Source organism: Anopheles coustani, chromosome 2 (assembly GCF_943734705.1).
Source record: "Anopheles coustani chromosome 2, idAnoCousDA_361_x.2, whole genome shotgun sequence".
NCBI classification, from domain to species: Eukaryota; Metazoa; Arthropoda; class Insecta; order Diptera; family Culicidae; genus Anopheles; species Anopheles coustani.
This window is the reverse complement of record NC_071289.1, coordinates 745,460-766,199: the sequence shown is the minus strand read 5'-3', so window position 1 is coordinate 766,199 and position 20,740 is coordinate 745,460. Positions and strand designations below refer to the sequence as shown.

The following is a 20,740-nucleotide window of genomic DNA, read 5'->3' as shown; positions in this document are numbered from 1 at the left end:
TTCGTTGCACGTTTTGTTTCAAGCTGGAGAGATATCGTTCAAATGCGCGCTGGTGATCCGGCGTTCAGAAGATTGTCGTCCGGGAAAATCGGTCTCTCGGTCCGTAACTGAATCCGACGCACTACTGGCTCCACAAACTGCTGCTCCACTGCGCGAAAACACCGTCAGGCCTCGCCGACAGTTATGTCAAGACAGAAGAGCTTCGCTGCTCTGTAGCACTCTGCGATCTCCCACCGCCACTGGACCGCCGACGGCGGAACAACGCGAGCCACAACGAACAGCTGCGGGAGCGCGAACTCGCGAGACTTTCTTTTTAGTAGGTCAGTAGTATCTACACCCGAGTCACATGCATCGCTCTCCCGTTTGCCCACCTGTGCGAAGGCTGTGTGTTGGTTAGCTTTTTAATTTTCTCTCTAATTTTCTTCAAATCCAACAGTCGGCGGCATAGAATGCATGCGCAGCAGCATGGGAAGAAAGTGATGAAATTGTGCAATTTTCGAACAGTCCCAACTATGTCCAAACGGAAGGGAGTGTCGGATAGCGGTGAGGGTATACCGGTACAGTGACGGCATGCGTTTGAATCCTGACCAAGGCCGAACCCACAACACGCGAGGGGATTAACCCTACGTCGTGTCCTGTGAAGGAAAACCCCCGATTTCCCTGTCGAAACGATGCGTAATCATTATTTTAAATGTTGGACACATTTGGCTGAGAAGCATGTTTAGGATTGCACAGTTAGGCATCAATTCCGGTAAACAAAGTCATTCCAGTAAGATTTTGAATCTTAAATTTGATACCGGAAACAGTATGCTGGTCCTCTCTCTAGTTTTGTTATTCCGGCAAACTGTCTTGGCTTGAATTGGAAAAATAAATTATAACTGTAGTAACCTCGTATGGTTGATTATCCTCCCGGAAACATTCGCTTAAACTGTATATCTTAACCATTCAAATTCATGATTTATTCGAAAATCGTATTTTGGAATTATCCTGGGAGAATTGTTCTTTTCTTGCATAATTTTGACGAAATTTGAAGTTTTGAAATATTAAACTTTTTAGAAAAGCTTTAGCCAAAATTTCAAGCTTTCGTGTAATTTCGATGGCGAAGCTTTTTGAGCAGAACTTGTAAGCTTCAGCGCATTGAATGCTGAAATATGCTACCAAGTTCGTTTTTCAAAATGATGAACCATTTTATTGAAATTAAGTAAAGAAACCTACACTACATAAGTAAAACTGTTAAATAATATGTCGCAAAAAACTCCGTAAAATGCAAAATTCTTTCGAAGTTACAACCTTTTCCAAACGATATGGTATAAATTTCAAACTACAAGTATGAACGGTTATGTCAAGATAATTCGTTTATTTTTTGATTCCTTTGAAAACAAAATGCTGCTTGATGAAATTTTTACTATAAACTCATAACTGCAACATGTTTACCACATACCGCATGCTCATACTTGAAACATGCGTTATTTTTAAACGCATTTGAACGACAGGGTTTTTGAAAAAGGTTGGCATCATTCACAAATCAGAAACACACATTTACTATCTATCGCAGTAGCTACAAAGGCAAATAACGTGCTTCTGTTTGCCACTATTAGTTGCTTCATTCATAGTTGTAACGTTCCAACTGTTCGTACGCTGGCAGTTTCATTGATGGATTCCCACGCCAAAGCTGCGTGAAAGCGCACCTCAATTGGAGTCCGCGAATAGCGGGACGAAGTTGAGTACTGTACTTCGTGGAAAGGGATAACAATTCACTTTGAAAAGCATGTTTGCTACATGTCATTCAAGACTCACCACCGCTAAGCGTCTAGCATATATGCTCTGCGACATGCTATGCACTCATGCTCGCAGAGCACTCAACATGACAGTATATACCGAAGCATCAAAGCAAGCGTGCATCAAGCGAAGGCATACACTCATGCAGCCAACACAAATTTTTCCTAGATTCTACTCATGCATCCCTCTTGGAAATGAAAATTTAGCTCCAATTTTATTGAAAACCACACAATTGGCAGCTTAAAAGAAAGAGAATTTTGCAATGCATCTTCACGAACAAACAATGTGGCCGAATTCGGCCTCCTGGGGTCACTAAAGGTGAAAAAGAAATGCCCCTGTTGGGATGCAAAGGGGCCCGGGCCCCTCACTCTGCCAAGCTCGAGCAGCGTCACAGTCGTATTCGAACGGTCAGTGCGTTGGCATCGTTTGTCCTGAGCGGTTGTTCCGGGATCTCTTCGTGTTGTAAGCTACACAGCCAAAAGCAAGGCATCAAGCTACGCTTGAAGTTGCAAAAGGGATAGAAAGAGAGAGAGAGAGAGCGAGAGAAAGAGGCGCTAAACGCTGAGGATAAGTTTGTACGAGCGTCATTCATCAACTGTACGTTGGTTATAGCGTGTGGTAATACTCGTAAGACGAAGGCTGGAACAAGACCGCGCTTTACCGCTTTTACAGTGCAAGGAAAGAAGCCTCGTTGACAGCAACACAAGCGATTGTTAGTGATATACACATCTCATCGCGTCCTGCACCACCGGTACTAGAAGCAGACTTAACTAAGGAATTAAAAAGCCCCCCCCGCTGCACCAACAACAACCAAAACCAACCAAAATGAGTTCTGCAGACAAAAACAGTGAAGTTGAGGTTGAGAATGTTGCCGCCGCTGAAGAGAAAGCAGAAACCAAGGAGGTGAAAGGAGTGAAGCGGCCTGCTGATGTGAGTATTCTTACCATCCCAACCCTCCATCATCCTTAAACTGAGCTGATCTTCAAGTTCGCCGTCGGGACGAGGACATATTGAGTTGGTTGGCGAATTCAAGCCGGTGTTGTTACCGCACATCTTCTACCTTACCGGATATCATCTCTAGTAACGATTCCCGTCACAGTGTGCTATGCGCCCCACCGTAGTTTTTTTTTTATTAATATTTTATCAAATGAGTCGGGGGCGCCTCCTCCGGGTTGTGCGAGTGCGTACCTGTGGTGTGTTCAATTGCCAAGCGTCCTGCGTGCATTCCGGGTTGACATAGTTTGTATCGATCGATAAAAACGTATCAATAGAGCGGTTTTGTTATTCACAGATCAAAATTGGAATTGTTCATTTAGCCGACCGTGGTTATGAACAATCTTAAAATCACTAGCTTAAAACGGGAGTGCAAGGTGCTTTAGGCAATGATATGAAAAAAGAGCTTAGTAACACAAGAGGTCGTTACGCCAAGAAGAAGAACAAGAGGTGCGTGTGAATTAGCGTGTTTTGAAAAGGTGTTTTTTGGCGCCATTCGCTTGGCATGTATGAATGAACATGTTTCAGCCAACTACTATTATGGTTCCAAAAACTGATTCCAGCATAAGCATTCGCATGAATGGGAATGGAAACTATTATAACGTTGTAGGAATTGCTACACATTTCCTCTTGAAAAATAGTACTATCGCACACCGGCCGGCTTTTTCACGCACACTCTCCCAGTCGCGCTGAAATGCGAGCGTTTATAGCTCACACATACACAAGTAGCATTTTAAATCAAATTGGAAAAGAAGTATGGCTACTCCGTTCAATGGCGCCTTTTCATATGTTCCTTGGAAAAGGTATGCTTTTTGTAGGAATAATTAATTCGTTAACATGAACTGCGGAAGGTTTTAAGAATTCGAAACATTTAATTGCTGTAGGTTTTTGTAACTTTCTGGAAATGTTAAGAACATTCGTTATGTATGCTGTGGAAAGACATGCTTACTTTTGTTAACATGGTGTTTGAATTCTAGATGGGACAGAATGTCATAATGCGTGCTTGGATTTTAGTTTTGATGTCGAAATTTGTCTGCTAGCAGTCGCAATGATCTATTTTTGATTCCATTGGGAGAATAGAATCATTTTTTTGCGTTTTTTCCCCCTAGAGAAAAGTAAGGTTATAGAGAGAGAGAGAGCATGAGAAAAAGAGCACTAGGCAAAAGCTAAGATGAATTTGTGATTATGCCAATTTTTTCCACGTCCGAGAGCATGGGGAATTTTCAACATGTCCTAGATTTTCGAACGAGTCTGGTAAATGCCCTCAAAAATACATAATATGGTTTTGGCCACAGGTGCACGATTATGGAAATGACCTTGCTAATTATAGAGTTGCTCTTTATGCTTTGATAACATGTGTCTCTCGCATGATACTCTGTACGATGATTGCAATTAATCTGTAGAGTCATAAAGAGAAATTGTATTGTATGTGACTGATGAATTGTAAAATGGCGATCTGAAAAGTAAAAGTTTTCTTTAAAACATTTAAATGAAATGTTCATGGATGACGGCGTCGATAGCAGCAGCACGCTTGTTTAATGCTCATGCGATCGAAAATCCCGCTCCCGCAACTCGAACACATTATACCGTGCGTATACGATATGCGTTCCTAACGGCGTCGTTATGCGCGAATGTGCGTGTTCTATGTTTCACCAACACAACGGAATCTTCAGACGCCGGTTGTTATTACACATCCGTATGCGCGAGTGTGTTTGTGCTAAAACCGTTAAACGTTTTTACTACACTTTATGGTTTCTTATTTTTGTTGATTCATTGTCCTATCAACACCCAGTTACATAATGTCTATTGTCAAAGGCGTTAAGAAAGCTGCGTTCCTAGTAAGATGCGAAGGGCCACTCTTTAAAATACCCGTTACAGGAAGCACGCTACGTCTAACGTACGCACGCTTCATTCAACTCACCGGCAGTAGGAAGAAGTGTTGGTGATGGAACTTGCAATCACCAACATCACCACACAAAACCTGCCTCAAGCGGTGTGCGTGTGTTGGTGGAAAGGTAAACAAACTTTTTCTCGCAACGCTACCCCCTCTCGCTACCTACAACCCTCAACATAGAAGAGAGTGGAATTACAGAAGCGTTATGTTGGAAATGTGAGAGAAATCAACTTGGTGCCAATGTAGCTTAATTTTTTTAATTCTCCAGTGTGCTCATGTAAACTGTTAAAAAGGTTATGGATGTTTCCTCTTATAGGTATGTCATAATTCATAATTTATATTTGCCTTGAATTAAGTTGCCATTAAAGTCAACGAAGCTGGCGAGCCTGTAAAATGACATGCCGTCACGAAACAAGTACACAAGTCAACTTATATAGAATTATAATTGTTTCAAATTCAATTTAGCTTCATGACAAAATTGAACGAGAGTTGTATATTCTGGTTTGGGTTTTATTATAGTGGGAAAATGTGTTCCTTGCTTATGTCGTCAGGAGAAGAGTGTTGCCCTCTAGAAGTCCTTTCCTGCCCTTGGGATAACCGCTGTTACAGTTAGGAATATCACTAGGAAATGTAATTCAAATGGTCTCTTCTTTCTGTTGCAGGAAAAAACTCCAGAGTCGAAAAAAGTGAAGAAGGACGAAAATGGCGCTGGTGAGGAGGAAGAGGATGTAGAAGATGAGGGTGAGGAGCTGGAAGGTGAGGACGAGGAGTACGACCTTCCCTACGGCGACGAAGAGGACATCGAGGCAGAAGGTAAGACCGAAGGAAAACAAATGGTGGTGGTAAAATGAAATCAAGGGTAGCAAAACGAAGCAGATGAGAAATTCCCGCTCAGAAAAGCGATTGCATAAACTTCCGGGGCTTAATCGTCAAGGCATTTAAAACGGAAAAGATCTCTGGAAAATGATTGCAATCGCTTAAAAGTCCAGCAATCGACTCTTCCATGCTTCAAAGAAAAGGATGCTTGGATGGAAAACACTAGCACAGTTTTCGCGCCAAATTCTACTCAACACATGAGACCATGTGTCCTTGTCTTCTGTCACTTCGATTTAAGGATTGCGGCGTTTCTGTGTGCGTGCCCATCAATCTTGCATCCGATAAGGATGCAGGATAACTAAATTTGATATGTTTTGCTACAAGATGATTTATTATACCACCATTCTATCATGTCATACAAATCAATACCCACGGTGAACATTGTCGTACTAACGATTTATGGTGGTTTCGTCCACCTATTTTATTCTTTTTTTTTTCTATATCCTTCCTCGCCCTCATCGGACGCGGTACAACGAAAAAAAAAAATCGGTTAAATTACTAATTCGCAGACGAAGAAGAGGAAGAAGGGGACGAAGTCGAGGGAGAGGAGGACGATGAGGACGCGTAATGAATGAGAGTGCGTATGTGAGAGTGAGACTAACTAAAACAAAAAAAGAAAACAAACAAAATAATTAGTAATAGGTGATTTATTATTTTGAATTTGTGTTAGTGGAGCTGCAAATAAGTATATGCATCAAGGAAAACAATTGTAAAGTTTGTTTGTGTATATATTTTATAAAAAAGGAAGAAGAAAACCTAACAAAATAAGCGAAACACGCAGGACGACAGTACAGTGAAGATCACGCGAGAAAAAAAAATCACATAATGGAAACGAACATAGAGCAGGGAATAAGAAGGCAGCATCCATAAACCACCTTCTCGCACTCGTAAAGGGTGGAGAAGAGGGAAGTAAACCACCAATTACAAAAAACAGGAAAAGGAAGCACACACATACACACTACAAATGGCTCACTCATTACGATCGTATACACCTCAATGCCCCACTGCACTACTACTTCTACTTTCTCCTTACACATGCCAGAGAGGAAGGAGCGAAATTCCCCAAAGGATACGGGCAGGATACAGGGAGCCCTTATTAGAAAAGCGAAACCTGTGGCGGAAGAATGGTTCTACCGTAGCAAACTTGGCACCTACCCCTCCACATGGTGGTAGTAGTAGTAGTAGTAGTAGTGTAAGGATAATGGAGCAGAGATGGTTGGCCAGAGAGCCAGAGAGCGAAAGAGACAAGATGAACTAGCGAGTCTCTTAAGGATATCTCAGTTCAGCATTTTGTAATCTAAGCAAATCCCCCCCAGAAGTAAGAAGTGGCAGATCCGGTCATGCACTCTTAAGATATCACTCACAAAGTCATCCTGGCAATTACAATTTCAAAGACAGAAAAATCTAGACAAAAAGGACAACGAGAGAAAGGAGAAAGGGAATGAGCGAAAGAGATTGGCAGCAAACGAAAATCATTTTAAAACTGGGACATTTTACAACCACTACACACTACTAACGGGAAGGTAGTTTTGCCAAAATCTCCATCGTTTTTGGTGGAGGAGTTATACAGTGTTAGACGGAAAAAAGGTGACAGCATTACATAACGGATAGTAACCTCAACTTAAAAGTACTTTCCTTCTTCGCTGGCACAATGTGTCTCAAGCAACAGACAACAGGAAGAGGGGAGGCGGGGGGCCCTGGCTATAATAGGCTTTTGAGACATTACCATTTTTATGTAGACAGCAACACGGCATATTACTGGACTGTTTTTCCTGGAAAGCCTACGGGTAAAGGGCCGGAGCCGGTCGTTCAATTGGGATTTGAACTAACCCTATCTTGACTCCCCTCCTCTGCCCCCCCCGTGATCATGTCAACAGAAGTCAGGTCAGGTGGTTGTATGGTGCAGAAAAAAGGTAGACGTAAAAAAACACTGTAGACTTATGACGGATCTCATCTATTCGTGTGAGTCATTTTAGTAGATGTGTGTGGAGTCAGGGGAGTGCAGGAGGAAGTAGGAATCCTCCCTGAGGATGCAAAAGGGAGAGGGATTCATTTCCTCCTTTTTTCAATTGAGATTGGTCGATCCCCCCCAGAACACACATCCCTTCACCAAACGCACTTCGTGCTGGAAATATAATACTGTATGTGCATCCTGGAACAACTTACCGTAATACGACTTCTATTACTACTAGACAAAAAGAAAACAACGTTAAGCATTAAAGGACGTAGACTGACCAGAAACAAACATCCCGACGATTACTACTAACACGACGATATAGCAAACGGATATCGACGTTATAATTGCAAATAGTAGGGACACACAGCAGTTCTTGCATTCAAAACCCATGTTAAAAAAAAAAGATAAAAAATTAAACCGATGGTAAAGGAAGATGATGTAGCCGTGGAAAAACAAACATAATATAGTAGCAGCAGCTGCAGGTTCAAGAAGAAAAGGTTTTTATTTAGTTTGTTTTGTATTTTTTTTTTGAATCATAGTAAAAATGAAACCACTCGTTTACACCTGAAACCTAGAAGTCAAATAGTATCTGTCACACTAACGGATAAAACTTATCACGTACACCGGAAGGAATAATTATACCCCCCTTCACGTCCGCCCCCAAAAACCTACCTTTTAATTAATGTTTTCGGACAGAAAATACTATGATAATGGTAAACTTTAAGATCGTTCGTGGCGAAATTCGTCATGGCAGATGCGGAAGAAATAAAGAAAAAGAAAACATTGACACAGACCTGAATAAAATGACTGGTTGGACGCAGCTTTAATCAAGCCTCTGGAGCAGCCCAGGGATAAGAGGCCCAAAACACAGCAATGTTGCGACAGTCTGCCGCACGGAGTCTGTGTTCTTCCCAACATAAAATCGTAAGTGGCTTATTGTAGTGTGGGTAAGCGGGGAAGCGCGGGATTGAGGGAGGAGTGTTAAGCTAAGGGGTTGAATCACAAGAACATTAGGAAAGGTTTTGTGGTAGCTTCAATTTTACATTATTCTTTTTTAATTTTTTTTCCAATCGCTTCCTTGGCGTGCCGCATTCTTTTTCGTGTCACATACTGTTCCAGAACACCGGAAGATCCTTCAGAAGAGCAAAATTCTCTTCTCACAAGAGAGAATCCGCACTTTGGGGTAAAATGGGAGCAGAAGAGTACAATAACAATAAAAAAAACTAACGTACCTAATATAAAACTACATGCCGAATGTTAACCTCCACACTCCCCACTATCCTTGTGTAGAACTTTTCAACGTAACTCTTCAGGAGGAAAATAAAAAATTATTGATAGTTGAGAGATCGGTTTTTGGTACCGCATTATTGTGAAGTTACGAACAGTTTTCTCTATTGATATCAAAGTAGACAGTTGGAAAAATAAAAATCATTTTTCCCGGTAATTGTTTGCAAGTAGAAGCGAGCTTCCTCTTTCCTTTTAAAAAAGGTCCCTCCATATCATTCATCCGGCTTGCGTTAGCGTTTACGTCCTGACTGAGGGGTGCTATGTTTTTCTGTATACACATTTTTGGTTACACCTGGTGGGTTGCATCTTGCAGCTGACCCTGTGAGTGCGGTCTTTTTGAATAAGGGGATGATGCGTGCAGCTGCGTGCGTTGGCCGATGAGTTTTTTTTCCTTTTATTGTCTAAAATAAACTCGGTATGGCTTAACAACAATTCCTTGGAACACACTATCCATCCTGCAACAGTTTGATAGTTCTCAGTTAGGCGAGAGAGTGAAATTCGGCCTATTTGAAAAAGACGCTTGGAAAAGCCGGTACATAGCAAAAGCTACATCAACGCCGGGATGCGTGGCGTCGGTTGTCAAGAAAGAAGGAAGGGGTGGCACTTACGAGGGTTAGGTGTAAGATTGCTTGGATGGACGTAAACGCGCATTATATAATATTGCCGAATTTTGGTTGTAATAATCTTTACATAGATTTGTTTCATAATATTTGTACAATTTTGAACAACACAGTAGGCCTTGTTTCACCTCAAGTGGGTTCCTCATCAGTAGAACGCTGTGTCAACGGACACGACCCTCTATATATTAATTTGCCGATAATGGCTCGAGTTGGCCTACGGGGCTTGCATCTACTAACCGTAGGGGGACAATTGAGGGTATGCCGATAATTCGAGGCGTCGTCCTTCTTGACGATGTGACTCGTATCGCAGTGGATCGATTTTATATTTCCTGCCGCGTTTGCCGAAAGGCGCAACCCGGATGGAAAGAGAAAGGTAGCAATGAGGAAAAAAACCCAGAGGAATGAAACAACAGACATGAGAGATGCGTAAAGGAAAAGGGCACCTTCAGGTGGGCACAGGGATGAACAAGAAGACAAAATATATGCTTCGAAGCCCATCGAACACGAACGACAGGCGGCGGCGGGGTGTGGCTTGGTTGGTCGGCTTGGCTTGTGGCCGACCGATAAGCCGAAAAAATAAGCTCGTCACATTTCCCGTGAAGAGAGCGCCATACCACGCCACGCCACCATGCCATACCACGCTGCTACTTTCCCTACCCTTCCTCAAGAATTCCATTTCTCCACGACCGATTCCCCTCGTCGGTCCCTTCTACCTTGGGCCGTTTATGCTCGAGTTCCGCGCGGTTTTTGCAAAAGTATTTGTTAGGGCTTCCGGAGGATCCGGAGAGGTATACGCGCAGGGAGAGAGAGTGAGCATTAAACATGGTGTTTGAAGCCGGGGGTTGCCGGTAGCTGTAGCATAAACGAACACTTTTTCCCATCTGCCACCAATCAATTGTGCGCATGTTTGTAACACGCAGCATAGCGGACACGAGCACACGCATAACACCGTGAACATGCTCTGTGCGCGTCCCTTTTGTAGTGTGTGTCCATCCATAAAACCTTCACTGTTTTTTTTTCTTTTATTTTTTACACACAGAATCAATTTGGCTTCCCATAGGATAGCCTCTTTGCCTTACTCTATCAGCTTGAACAACGCTTATGGGGCACGTTCTAGAAAAGTACAGAAATGTTGGTCTATTTTAATTTTATTTAAGTACCCGAATGGTTTGAAGAGTTAAAAAGGATACCATTAAATTACAGGGAAGGAAAGTAACAGAAATCATTAATTTTTACAAATTCGAAAGCACGAAACGCTATGCAACATCGGTTTCCACTTTTTTTTTTCGATCCATTTAAAAATAACCTTTTTTAAATTCCTTTCACTTGTGTGCACCATGTGACACAGCGTCGATTCCCAACGATTGACGTGGATTTCAAAATTTTAAAATGTTCAAAATCCGATGAAAGCGTGGTTTGTGTCTGGGAAGCAAGCTTACGAAAGCTCAAGCGTACAAAGCTATAGCTTTCAATGAAGGTGCAAGGATCAAGGAAGCTGGAAATTACCAGCACCAAAGCAACAAATTAAAAACCGGGGAATTTAGCGTTGAAAAAAGTAAGAACTAAAAGCCTGAAAGGGTCAAACTCGACAAAAATCAAAGCAATTGGGAACATTTGTCCAGGCACTCTATAACTCATAACAAAAACTGTCAGCTTTATCCTTCCGACTTGGAAGGAAGTTCGCAGATCCTGCGACTCTGTACCATGCCTGAGCTTTTATGTTTTCGGCGCTTTCAAATTGAGATCGGTCAACAACCTTCATGAAGATGAAGGTCATGGAAGGTGACTACATCGAAGATGGACACAGTTTCAAGGTGCTTCGAACCTGTGTTTTATTACAGGGTTTCGATCCATATAATGGAATGATATTTTCAACCGGTTGAGGGAACTTTGCAATCATATTGGGGAATGTGTCAGACAGCTAGGGGAATCGAGCAAACCCACCGGCGAGCTTCCCCTATATGATAGCAAAGTTCTCTCAACCGGTTGAAACTATCCCTTATGCTTTTAAAATGTTCTCTCTACCTATTGAAACATTCCATTATATGGATCGAAACCCTGTATTTTGGTACTTTTTTTTACAAATCACCCTTGAAGACCGACATTGACACCGCGGACTGAAGACGACCAGTCTTGCAACTGCTCGTCGTCGTCGTAGGTGACACAGATTGTTTGGAGGTTCAGAATAATGAAAACAATCAGATAAATTGTTTTCTTACGGTAAAGATATTATTTTTCCAACCCTTGAAACACCCTCCGGAAAGATCATCTTCCCAGTTTGTAGTTGGTCGGTGTCCTCTTAGTGAGTGTGTAGTGTCGTCGCGCCTTGGAAAGCAGTTAAGTGTCCGATATCGCAAGATGATGCTATCGAAGAAGCTTATACCCCGCACCATTGCAAATATAGCAACCCGGGCGTATTCCGTCGAAGCTAGTAGGTCAGTGCAGAGGGCACAATGCTCAGTGGGGGAGATTTTTTAGGGAATTAACATGCTATTTCATACTTTCAGGAATTACGACATAGTGGTTGTGGGTGGAGGCATCGTCGGGACAGCATCGGCTCGCGAAATTTTGCTACGACATCCAACGCTCAAGATCGCGATCGTGGAGAAGGAACCGAAACTCGCCTTTCACCAGAGTGGACACAACAGTGGTGTGATCCATGCAGGCATCTACTACAAACCGGGTTCACTCAAGGCGAAACTTTGTGTCGAGGGTCTGCATTTAAGCTACAAGTACTTTGACGAGAAGAATGTGCCCTACAAGAAGGTCGGCAAGCTGATAGTGGCCACCAACGCGGTGGAAGTCGAGCGGTTGAATGTGAGCATTGCTGCAGGCGCTAAGGGGGGGATTGTTTTGAAAATTTCAGGTAATCCGATTTTATGGTTTTTTTGTAGGATTTGTATCAGCGTTCGTTAGCCAACAATGTACCTGGTGTGCAAATGGTCGATGAAGCGAAGATCAAGGAAATCGAACCGTACTGCAAAGGACTGAAGGCCATTTGGTCGCCCCATACGGGTATCGTCGATTGGGGCCTCGTAACGCAGTACTATTCGCGTGACTTCAAGGCCGCCGGAGGGGACGTTTATGTGAACTTTAAGGTGAGCAAATTCACCGAAGCAACGGATAACCTGGACTATCCGATTGTGGTGCGTAGCGAGAAGGGTGATGAGATTCGCGCCCGAAACATCCTCACCTGCGGTGGATTGCAGTCGGATAAGCTGGCCGAGATGACCGGTTGTCCTTCGGTGCCGAAGATCGTCCCATTCCGGGGCGAGTACCTGTTGCTCAATCCGGACAAGTGCCACATGGTACGTGGCAACATTTATCCCGTGCCCGATCCACGGTTTCCTTTCCTTGGCGTGCATTTTACGCCGCGCATGGATGGCAGCGTGTGGCTCGGACCGAACGCAGTTTTGGCTTTCCGCCGCGAGGGCTACAAGTGGTCTGACATCAACGTGCCAGAGCTGATCGACGCGCTACGGTTCCCAGGACTGATCAAAATGGCCTCCAAGTTTATTGGTGCTGGCATTATGGAAGTCGCCCGCTCGGCCATTATACCGTTGCAGGTACGGGAGCTGCAGAAATTTATCCCAGACATCCACGAATACGATGTAGCCCGCGGACCGGCCGGAGTGCGTGCCCAAGCCCTCGATAACGATGGCAATCTCGTCGATGATTTTGTGTTCGATCATGGTAAAGGAAACTCGGCCCTATCGAAGAACATACTTCACTGCCGCAATGCCCCTTCGCCCGGGGCGACAAGCTCGTTGTCGATCGCGAAAATGATTGCCGATAAAATTGAGGAAGAGTTTCACATTGCTAAGTAGAACCCGAAGCGGAAACCGCCTACTGCCATATCGGAATTGTGTGGAGCAATCAATGGAACTAGATTCCAACGGGTGGTGTTGCAATTTATTTTATTTCACGGATGCGTTTTATTGCCTCGACGGTTCATTTGTTGCCTAATATTTAAGAATAAACAAATAAATTAAATAAAACGAAGAAAAAGCGTTTACTAACTTAAAAAATTGTAGATTTTATGTACAAGCGCATTGTCTCATTATCTTATCTCTACTCCTAGGGCCAGGTGTTACGACCACGTCAGGTTAAACGGCACTGAAATGTATGCCCGTGCGCCAGTGGAAGTACATGTTTGCATTGATAAAGTCCCAGTAGGCCGTCATATGGAAGCCGATGTTGGAGTACACGAAGATGTACTCGCTAAGTGCGAACAGCGAATAGATGCCCGGCTCGCAATGGTTGTTGTGGCGGACGAAAAAGTATACCGCGCACACGATGGAAGCCACGTTGATTACTAGTAGGCGGCGTTTGTAGCGTAAGGACTTTCTCTCCGCCAGCATTAACATATCTTCCGCACGCGTCAGTCGATTGATAAGAACCACCATCAACATGTAGATTATAGAACATATCACAAAGGCACCGAAGCAAAACTTGTGGATTTCTGCAAAATGAAAAACAAACTCGTCAGAAAAGAACCATTGCTTCCGATGGGGTCTACATTTTGACCTACCATAGTTGTTGCTCGATGTCCACAAACTTAAGCCGACGAGCGAACTTAGTTCGACAATGTTGAGAATGCACGCCAGGTACGCCCATTCTTTGCGGTGTTTTCGGGACAGCAACGAAAGGTGATGGTTTTTGTAGAGGAATGCGATGGCGTACCGTGCCGGGGCGTGTAGCAGGATTGAAAACTGCCACACGAACCGTTGCGGTTGGTAGTTACCGATTGCGGCTGACAACGAGGGCAGAAAGTTGTACACCAGGCAGTGCGTTGCGTTCGCTTGCTCAAAATTGTACAGCAGCGACCAGATGAGGCAGAACAGAAAGCCGACTACCGGCAGCAGGACCGTCACAGCTGCAACCCTACTGAAGCGAATTCGAAACGTGCTCCTACGCATTCCACCGTAGGGTGCAGTCGAATCGCCGGATCCACCATCGTCCAGCCGCTCGTATTGGGGCAGCATGCTGTTCTATACAAGTGATGTTCTCCTGCAAAACGTGCAAAGTGGCTTTGGGACCAACTGTTTACACACATTGCATGGCTTTTTACAAACATAAAACACTACCCAGCGCAAGAAAAAAGAGCACAACGAATGACAAGAGCTGCAGGCGTGAACCATCATCTGATGGAATGTAATCAAACGAAATGGATGTAAACAAACCAAAGCTGTCAAGTAGTTCCAACAAAAATGCAACGCAAGGCTGTTTTAAATACCGTCAGTTGTAAAACCGTTGCAATTTGTTATTTGCAGAAAATAAATACGTAAGATGGCCTGGAAAAAAGCACCGAGGTACAGTGATAAACTACATCAATTATTTTACATGCGAACCGGGATGTATTCAAGCAATTGACATTGTTCAATCAAACACGATACGGATGTTTCAGAGATAGCTGGCCACAAAAACACTCACCTTATGTTTTAACTGACACAGAAGCGGAAACCGCCTTCGAGGACATAGAGATAGATCCGAAGAAATGAGATGTTGTCGATCCTGTTCAATTATACATTTGAATGATAGATATTTGCTATGTTTTGTATTGTTTTTTTTTCGTACACTACTATTTCATGTTAGTTGCGTAGACTATTGTATCTGTGCAGCATCGTAGAGTGAGAGAATGTGACAGAAAACATTGGGATTAATAATTTCGTTTATCATGTGCAGTACATTAACATAAGCGACTCTGAGAATTCTGGCTTCAAATTGGGGGTTCCCATACTACCGTTTTCATAGCGAATCTTTGTATCTTTTTAAAAGACTATTATTTTAAAGAATATTGAACGGGACCAGGTTGGGACAGCAAGAGAGGGGGTAGAAGCAGCTACATCAATTTGCGTCTCTGTTCCGAATCCATGTGGTCATTCAACTGGATTTCTTTTGCGCCCGATAGTCTTTGATCCATTTTTGAATGCGTTCCTTGAGTTCCGTTGCTGGAATCGGATAAGTAAAATTAGTGCTCTGAGTACATGATCGTTTCGTAGATTGTCCACCATGACTTACCAGGTTGCAACATGTCTTCTGTCAGTGGTTGACGATTGAACGGATCAGTGCTGCTGTTCAGTAGATGGCGAGTAATGATCGCACGGTCCATAACGGTGCCCGATGGCAGTACCACAGGATCGGTCATCAGTGTGTCCATCAGTGGGTCCTTGAAATCGTCCGGTGCATCCGCAAATTCATCGGCATTTTCCTGATTTTTCACGTAAATTTCCGCTGCCTTACGGATGAGCTTCCGGAACTCGTCCACGTCTGCCTGAGGCCGTACGGCAATCCGTTCGACCCGGTTGGCAGCATCCTCGAAGAACCGCTTCTCGAACGACCGCTCGTCGGCCGCAAGTGCGGCGGCAAACTCATCACAGCTCAAGTGAAGGTAGATGTCGATCAGCTGCCCAAGCAAACGTCGCGGTTCCCAGCCGTACTTGTGCGGATGGCGGACCCGCAAATCGTTGCACTTGGGTCCGCACAGCTGATGCAGGTTGTAGTTGAGCATCGAGCTCAGCCGATCGATCAGTTCCGGGCGCAGGAATGGCTCCTTGATGTCGATCGTCATATAGTGGAACATGTCGACGGTTTCACGCGCGAGCGTGAGGTAGGAACGGCACTGACGCTCGTCCTGCACTAGCTGCCGCTGGCGGCTCTGTTGCGCTTCCTGGGTCAGCGCGTTCCAACCGGCATCGTCCATCATGAGCACCTGCGTTTCGTGGATGCGCTTGAGGTACTCCAAGCACTCGTCCAGCAGGTAGGTCGTGTCGTTTAGGAAAAAGTTGACAAACTTCACAAACTGCTTGCCGCTCTTCGACTCGTTCACAATCGCCTGCCGGTGCACGCCACTGTCCCAAAGTCCCTTGAATAGATGACTTATGTGGTATCTGAAAAAAACGTTAAACCCATAATGGTCACAGCTGTGGGCACATTTCATTGACTGATGTTTGGCATTTACCTTATTGTAAATTTGTCATAAAATTCAGTACTTTGCCCTGTCGTTTCGATGTCGGTATAAAACTTCATAAGTGCACTTACTAACGCAGTCTGAGCAAGTTCATGATTAATTATCTGTCAAATGGGAAAAGGAAGGAATGGTATTTTAATAATCTCCCCAAACCAACCACCGAGCAGATTCTTGTTACCTGTAAATACAGCCTTGGCGAGGTGGTCTGTATGGTTGGAGAAGTTACGAACAGGACTTCTATCAGTTTGGCAGTGATGTAGGGATTTTTGATCAGATGTGGCGCACAGACCAACGTGAGAATCCAGGTGATGATCGAATTGTCCACATAGTCGATAACGCTGATGCTATGTCTAAGGAAAAAGAAGCGTATTACTAAAATGTTAGTCGTCGGTTTCTGGTTATTTCCAGTAAGAATACTTACTGCATACAGAAAAGGATGAAATCAGCAATATCCTCGATGTACCACTCGGGCAGGGCGCAAAAGTTTTCACTCGCCACCAGCGTCGACGGATGTTGCTTGTTGGTGAACGGTCCATCAATCGGTCGATTTTCGATCTGATACAGCATATACTCGCAAACGGACGAGTAGAACTGCATGCACGCACTCAGCACATTCGGGTCTATGATCGCTATGTCGCAGCTGAGCTTCGCCTTCGAGAGCTTGTTGATTTGGTTCACGCACCGATCCCGTACCTGCTTGTTGCGGCGGGCCAACGGAGTATTTTCCCACTGCGTCTTGGTAGCGTTCAGCTCATCGACCATGCGCTGCAGTTCCTTGGTCGCGCGGAGCAGCTTATTGTAGCGCTGGATGGCCGGGATGATGCCGAGATGGTGCGCATGCAGCGTCAGAAACCAGCAGTGCGTGACGAACTTGTGCTGCTCCCATTCCTTCACGTCTTGCAGGTTCCGGAGCCAGTCGGTGTACTCCTGGGAAGAGAACTTAAGCTTCGTCTCGTCCTCGATCTCCACCAGACTCTCCGGGTGGTGCGGGTACAGCGGGTCGATGCGAGATAGGTTGATTTTCACCGACAGCAACTGGAGCACCGACATAAAATTTAGCATGAACCCGTCCTTCGCTAGGAACCGATCGTCCGCATTGTATTGTATTCGCTTTGCGTTAGACTTCAGGATTGCGGCGATGTAGTTCAGCATCTCGAACCGGCTGTACTGGTTCGATAGCAACACCAGGAAGATCGAGTGCAGCACCTTGCGCGTGCTACTGAGAATTGCATGAAACGAGTTTGCCAGCGTCCGATCGCACACGTTCTCCGAAAAATGGTGGCTGGCAAATTTGGGGTTTTCATCCAACAGCACCGACAGTGAGAGGAACGGTGCCAAGTACGACACCTTGGAGATCTCCCGGGCGAAGTACTTGTCGGGGGTGAACGCCGTCAGGAATATCTTATGCTCCACGATCAGCAGGCAAATGGGATTCGTGTTATCGACGCGCGTTTCGATCAGCTCCTTCAGTCGGTTCAGTGGATCGGCAACGATATTTTCATTGCAAATCGCATTCTGCATGTCGATGAACAAGTCGTCCAGCACGGCATTGAAAATCACTCGAAAATCTTCCTCTCCCTCCGAGCTACGACTTTCCGCCATCAGGTTCGACATAAAATCGGCCGACACCTTATTCTCGTACATGAGCGTTAGGAGAGGCGATTTTTCAAGCGCCGTACTTCCGGCAATCGTTCCTTTCGTACCACTCGCGGCAGTTCCGCCAGTACCACCGATATCACCATTTCCACAGAAGTTTTGAAAGGTGTTTTTGAGCACCAGTATGGCATACTTGAGGGCCTGCTGGCGCACCACGGCGGTCACGGAGGACAGTGTCTCCGAGAGGTACATTTTTTTACTCTTTTTTACCTTGGTGTAGCTGTAAAGTTCCTCGTTCGACCGTAGATAGCAGCCGATTAGATACTCTAGAGCCGCCACTCGATTGTTGGCGAACGCCTTCATCGAAGGCTTCGACGAGCAGAATGGCGCAACGTCTTCTTCCGCTTCGCCGCCGTCAATGTCCATCGGTGTGGTGGTCGCATTGTTGCTTGCGGTGGCACGTACAGTGCTACTACTCAGAACCACCTCGTCCAGCATAATCGGCTTAACCTTCTTACTGGGGATAGAGCTCCAGCTGTCGGACAATCGCCCCGTATCGCTACCCTCTCCCGATGGTTCGATCAGCTTGCCGTAGTAAATATCTTTTATGATCTCTATCATAACCTCGGCACAGAACTCCGCGTAACGCTGCCCGTTCAGCAAATCGATCGCGTTTTCGAGAATTTCCGAGTCGATAGTGAAGCGCGAATTGGAGTATCTGGCTTTGCTGTTGATCTTCATGATGCGCAGCATTATTTGCAGCAGTTCATCTTCGGCCGAAGTTTGCGTATCCTGCTCCGGAGGAACGTTTCCCGGCTGTGCGCCAGCGCCGACATGATCGTTTTCTTTTTTTGAACCTACATGATCGGACGACGATCGTTTTTTGTACGCCCAGGCATTAGGCGATGGTACCACAGCCGGCGGCGGGGCCGACTTCATCCGATGAGCAGCTGTAGTGGCTGTTGTCCCTATTGCAGCCGGTGTGGGGACAGAAGCTTTCGCTTTCTGCTGTTGCGACTGGCCGACCGCGTCGAAGCCACCGCGAAGTATCAGGGAAGCTTCAATCTTTTCGGGAAGAATTAAATCCGTCTTTTGGTCCGCACTGCTACCCCCCGGTGGGCTTTCACTATCAACACTGACGCTGTCATTATTATTGCTGCTCGTGGTTCCCGATTGCTCAGGATCGGTATTTACGGTCGCTTGAGGATCTGCGATCGGTACTTGTGTCGTTTCTGTTGCTTCTGTTGCCGTAGTGCTTCCGGCAGTTGGGGGTTCGGGTACAGATGGAGTCACATTGTTGGACACGTTTCTATTATTTTTGGCTTCCAACTTCCTTAAACGCCGTGCTCTTATCTGTAATGATTGTATTAAAAATAAAAGAGTTAATCATCAAGAAGTTTTTCAGTACCACACAAAACGACCCAAATTAAGATTGTGGTCCAAAACCACATCCATACTCAAGTAGCAGGATCACTATTAAATCTAACCTCGTGATCGTACAATCGAGCGTTTTGCTTTACTCGCAAAGGAGAATTGTTTTAGACATTATTATGACAACCAAGATGCCTAATTGTGGCTAAAAAAAATGTAACAATGTAATTTATGAGATGTGCGCCGCACAGTATGATTCGCAAACACTTTCATCCACACATTTCCATGGATTCTTTTTTCGGTGGGAAATTTTTCTCAATCACCCATCTTTGTTGCGGAGAAAACCTTGACTTTATTTTCACTTTACGCTTCATTCAAGCAACCGCCCCCACGGAAGGCAACAGTAACTGCTTGGATCGGAGAATAAATGTGATGTTTGTTTCTGCGTTTCGTTTCATTTTCGTTGTTTTTAAGCTGCTACAGAGAGATCGGAGATTGTCAAAGTATCGCACCACGGACGACCATGTTCGTACACACTGTTTGCTTTACTTGATGCAGAGTTTGTTTCCCTTTTTATTTTTGGACTATTTTATCTTAACATCGCCATTGTGGGCCACGGGACTTATGCGTAGTAGTACGTGGTACTGCATGCTACTAGGTTAGCGGTAGTAGTTGTGAGTAGTTGGACAAACGCCTTAAGAAATTACATATCAATACGGCAATGTGATCCAATCCGATGTGTCCCCATAACGTGTTAATCAAAGGAGCCGAAGATTCAACGTAATACAAAAGATAAATTATGTTTCTTCAGACTAGCACTGCTGTAATTCATTTGGCTTCCAAGCATTCAACATTTGATCACAAGGACAATGGACGACCATGAGTAGAGGGCATCACCGTTGACCGTCTCCCTTTTCCCAATCCCACCACCACCCACACCTATGCTGCACTCTACCAAGTGCAGAGAAACATAAAATCGGAGTTCAGTTTAGGTTCCCTTATATTTACCTCTTCTGGCGTTAGCTCCATGGTGTCAGTACGAACCACTAAACCTTTTGCTGGCAAACTGAAACTAGAAGCTTTTTCACTTCCCAAACTAGCCTTCGTTGTCACTTATTGTTTTCGCTAATAACAGCTAATTGCACACAGCAGTTGTTCACTCGGGTTTTATGGTGATTACAGCAGTCCAATTCACTTTTGATTCACTTTTCTGCTAATCGATGTCACTGGTACTTATGATTATGTTACAAAGAGAAACGATTCGATTCTGCGATCCAACGAAATCGAATCAACAATGAAACGAGTTCACAAATGGATCGTGCGAGCCTTTCCTCTTTGCCTCCTGGCTTTGTCTATCGCGTTTCCTACCGAAATCGTGCAATGATATGCGAAACAAT

General features: G+C 44.6%; 4 protein-coding genes across 4 annotated transcripts; 2 read left to right on the top strand and 2 right to left on the bottom strand.

Moving 5' to 3' along the window:
- Positions 1–2,180: 2,180 nt before the first annotated feature.
- LOC131266253 (bacchus) lies at positions 2,181–7,961 on the top strand. The gene is made up of 3 exons (XM_058268680.1): positions 2,181–2,709; positions 5,329–5,479; positions 6,052–7,961. Exons 1-3 carry the CDS (start codon positions 2,605–2,607, stop codon positions 6,108–6,110), a joined length of 315 nt encoding a protein of 104 aa, XP_058124663.1. The 5' UTR covers positions 2,181–2,604; the 3' UTR covers positions 6,111–7,961.
- Positions 7,962–11,574: 3,613 nt separating this feature from the next.
- Positions 11,575–13,392, top strand: LOC131266251 (L-2-hydroxyglutarate dehydrogenase, mitochondrial). Its single transcript, XM_058268677.1, has 3 exons — positions 11,575–11,841; positions 11,914–12,223; positions 12,301–13,392. The coding sequence occupies exons 1-3, from the start codon at positions 11,765–11,767 to the stop codon at positions 13,231–13,233; spliced, it is 1,320 nt and encodes a 439-aa protein (XP_058124660.1). The 5' UTR covers positions 11,575–11,764; the 3' UTR covers positions 13,234–13,392.
- LOC131266252 (post-GPI attachment to proteins factor 2-like) lies at positions 13,334–14,525 on the bottom strand. The gene is made up of 2 exons (XM_058268678.1): positions 13,938–14,525; positions 13,334–13,868 (listed from the first exon to the last, which is right to left on the bottom strand). Exons 1-2 carry the CDS (start codon positions 14,389–14,391, stop codon positions 13,513–13,515), a joined length of 810 nt encoding a protein of 269 aa, XP_058124661.1. The 5' UTR covers positions 14,392–14,525; the 3' UTR covers positions 13,334–13,512.
- Positions 14,526–14,893: 368 nt separating this feature from the next.
- Positions 14,894–20,696, bottom strand: LOC131267755 (ubiquitin conjugation factor E4 B). The gene is made up of 6 exons (XM_058270706.1): positions 20,352–20,696; positions 16,798–19,325; positions 16,555–16,726; positions 16,368–16,480; positions 15,428–16,296; positions 14,894–15,357 (listed from the first exon to the last, which is right to left on the bottom strand). Exons 1-6 carry the CDS (start codon positions 20,370–20,372, stop codon positions 15,290–15,292), a joined length of 3,771 nt encoding a protein of 1,256 aa, XP_058126689.1. The 5' UTR covers positions 20,373–20,696; the 3' UTR covers positions 14,894–15,289.
- Positions 20,697–20,740: the final 44 nt, after the last annotated feature.

Coding starts and splice junctions, on each gene's coding strand:
- LOC131266253 (XM_058268680.1), top strand. CDS start 2,605: ATGAGTTCTGCAGACAAAAACAGTGAAGTTGAGGTTGAGAATGTTGCC. Junction 2,710..5,328: donor GAGTGAAGCGGCCTGCTGAT/GTGAGTATTCTT, acceptor TTTCTGTTGCAG/GAAAAAACTCCAGAGTCGAA. Junction 5,480..6,051: donor AGAGGACATCGAGGCAGAAG/GTAAGACCGAAG, acceptor ACTAATTCGCAG/ACGAAGAAGAGGAAGAAGGG.
- LOC131266251 (XM_058268677.1), top strand. CDS start 11,765: ATGATGCTATCGAAGAAGCTTATACCCCGCACCATTGCAAATATAGCA. Junction 11,842..11,913: donor TATTCCGTCGAAGCTAGTAG/GTCAGTGCAGAG, acceptor TCATACTTTCAG/GAATTACGACATAGTGGTTG. Junction 12,224..12,300: donor TGGAAGTCGAGCGGTTGAAT/GTGAGCATTGCT, acceptor GTTTTTTTGTAG/GATTTGTATCAGCGTTCGTT.
- LOC131266252 (XM_058268678.1), bottom strand. CDS start 14,391: ATGCTGCCCCAATACGAGCGGCTGGACGATGGTGGATCCGGCGATTCG. Junction 13,869..13,937: donor GACATCGAGCAACAACTATG/GTAGGTCAAAAT, acceptor TTCATTTTGCAG/AAATCCACAAGTTTTGCTTC.
- LOC131267755 (XM_058270706.1), bottom strand. CDS start 20,372: ATGGAGCTAACGCCAGAAGAG. Junction 19,326..20,351: donor TGGAGCTAACGCCAGAAGAG/GTAAATATAAGG, acceptor CAATCATTACAG/ATAAGAGCACGGCGTTTAAG. Junction 16,727..16,797: donor TTCATCCTTTTCTGTATGCA/GTAAGTATTCTT, acceptor CTTTTTCCTTAG/ACATAGCATCAGCGTTATCG.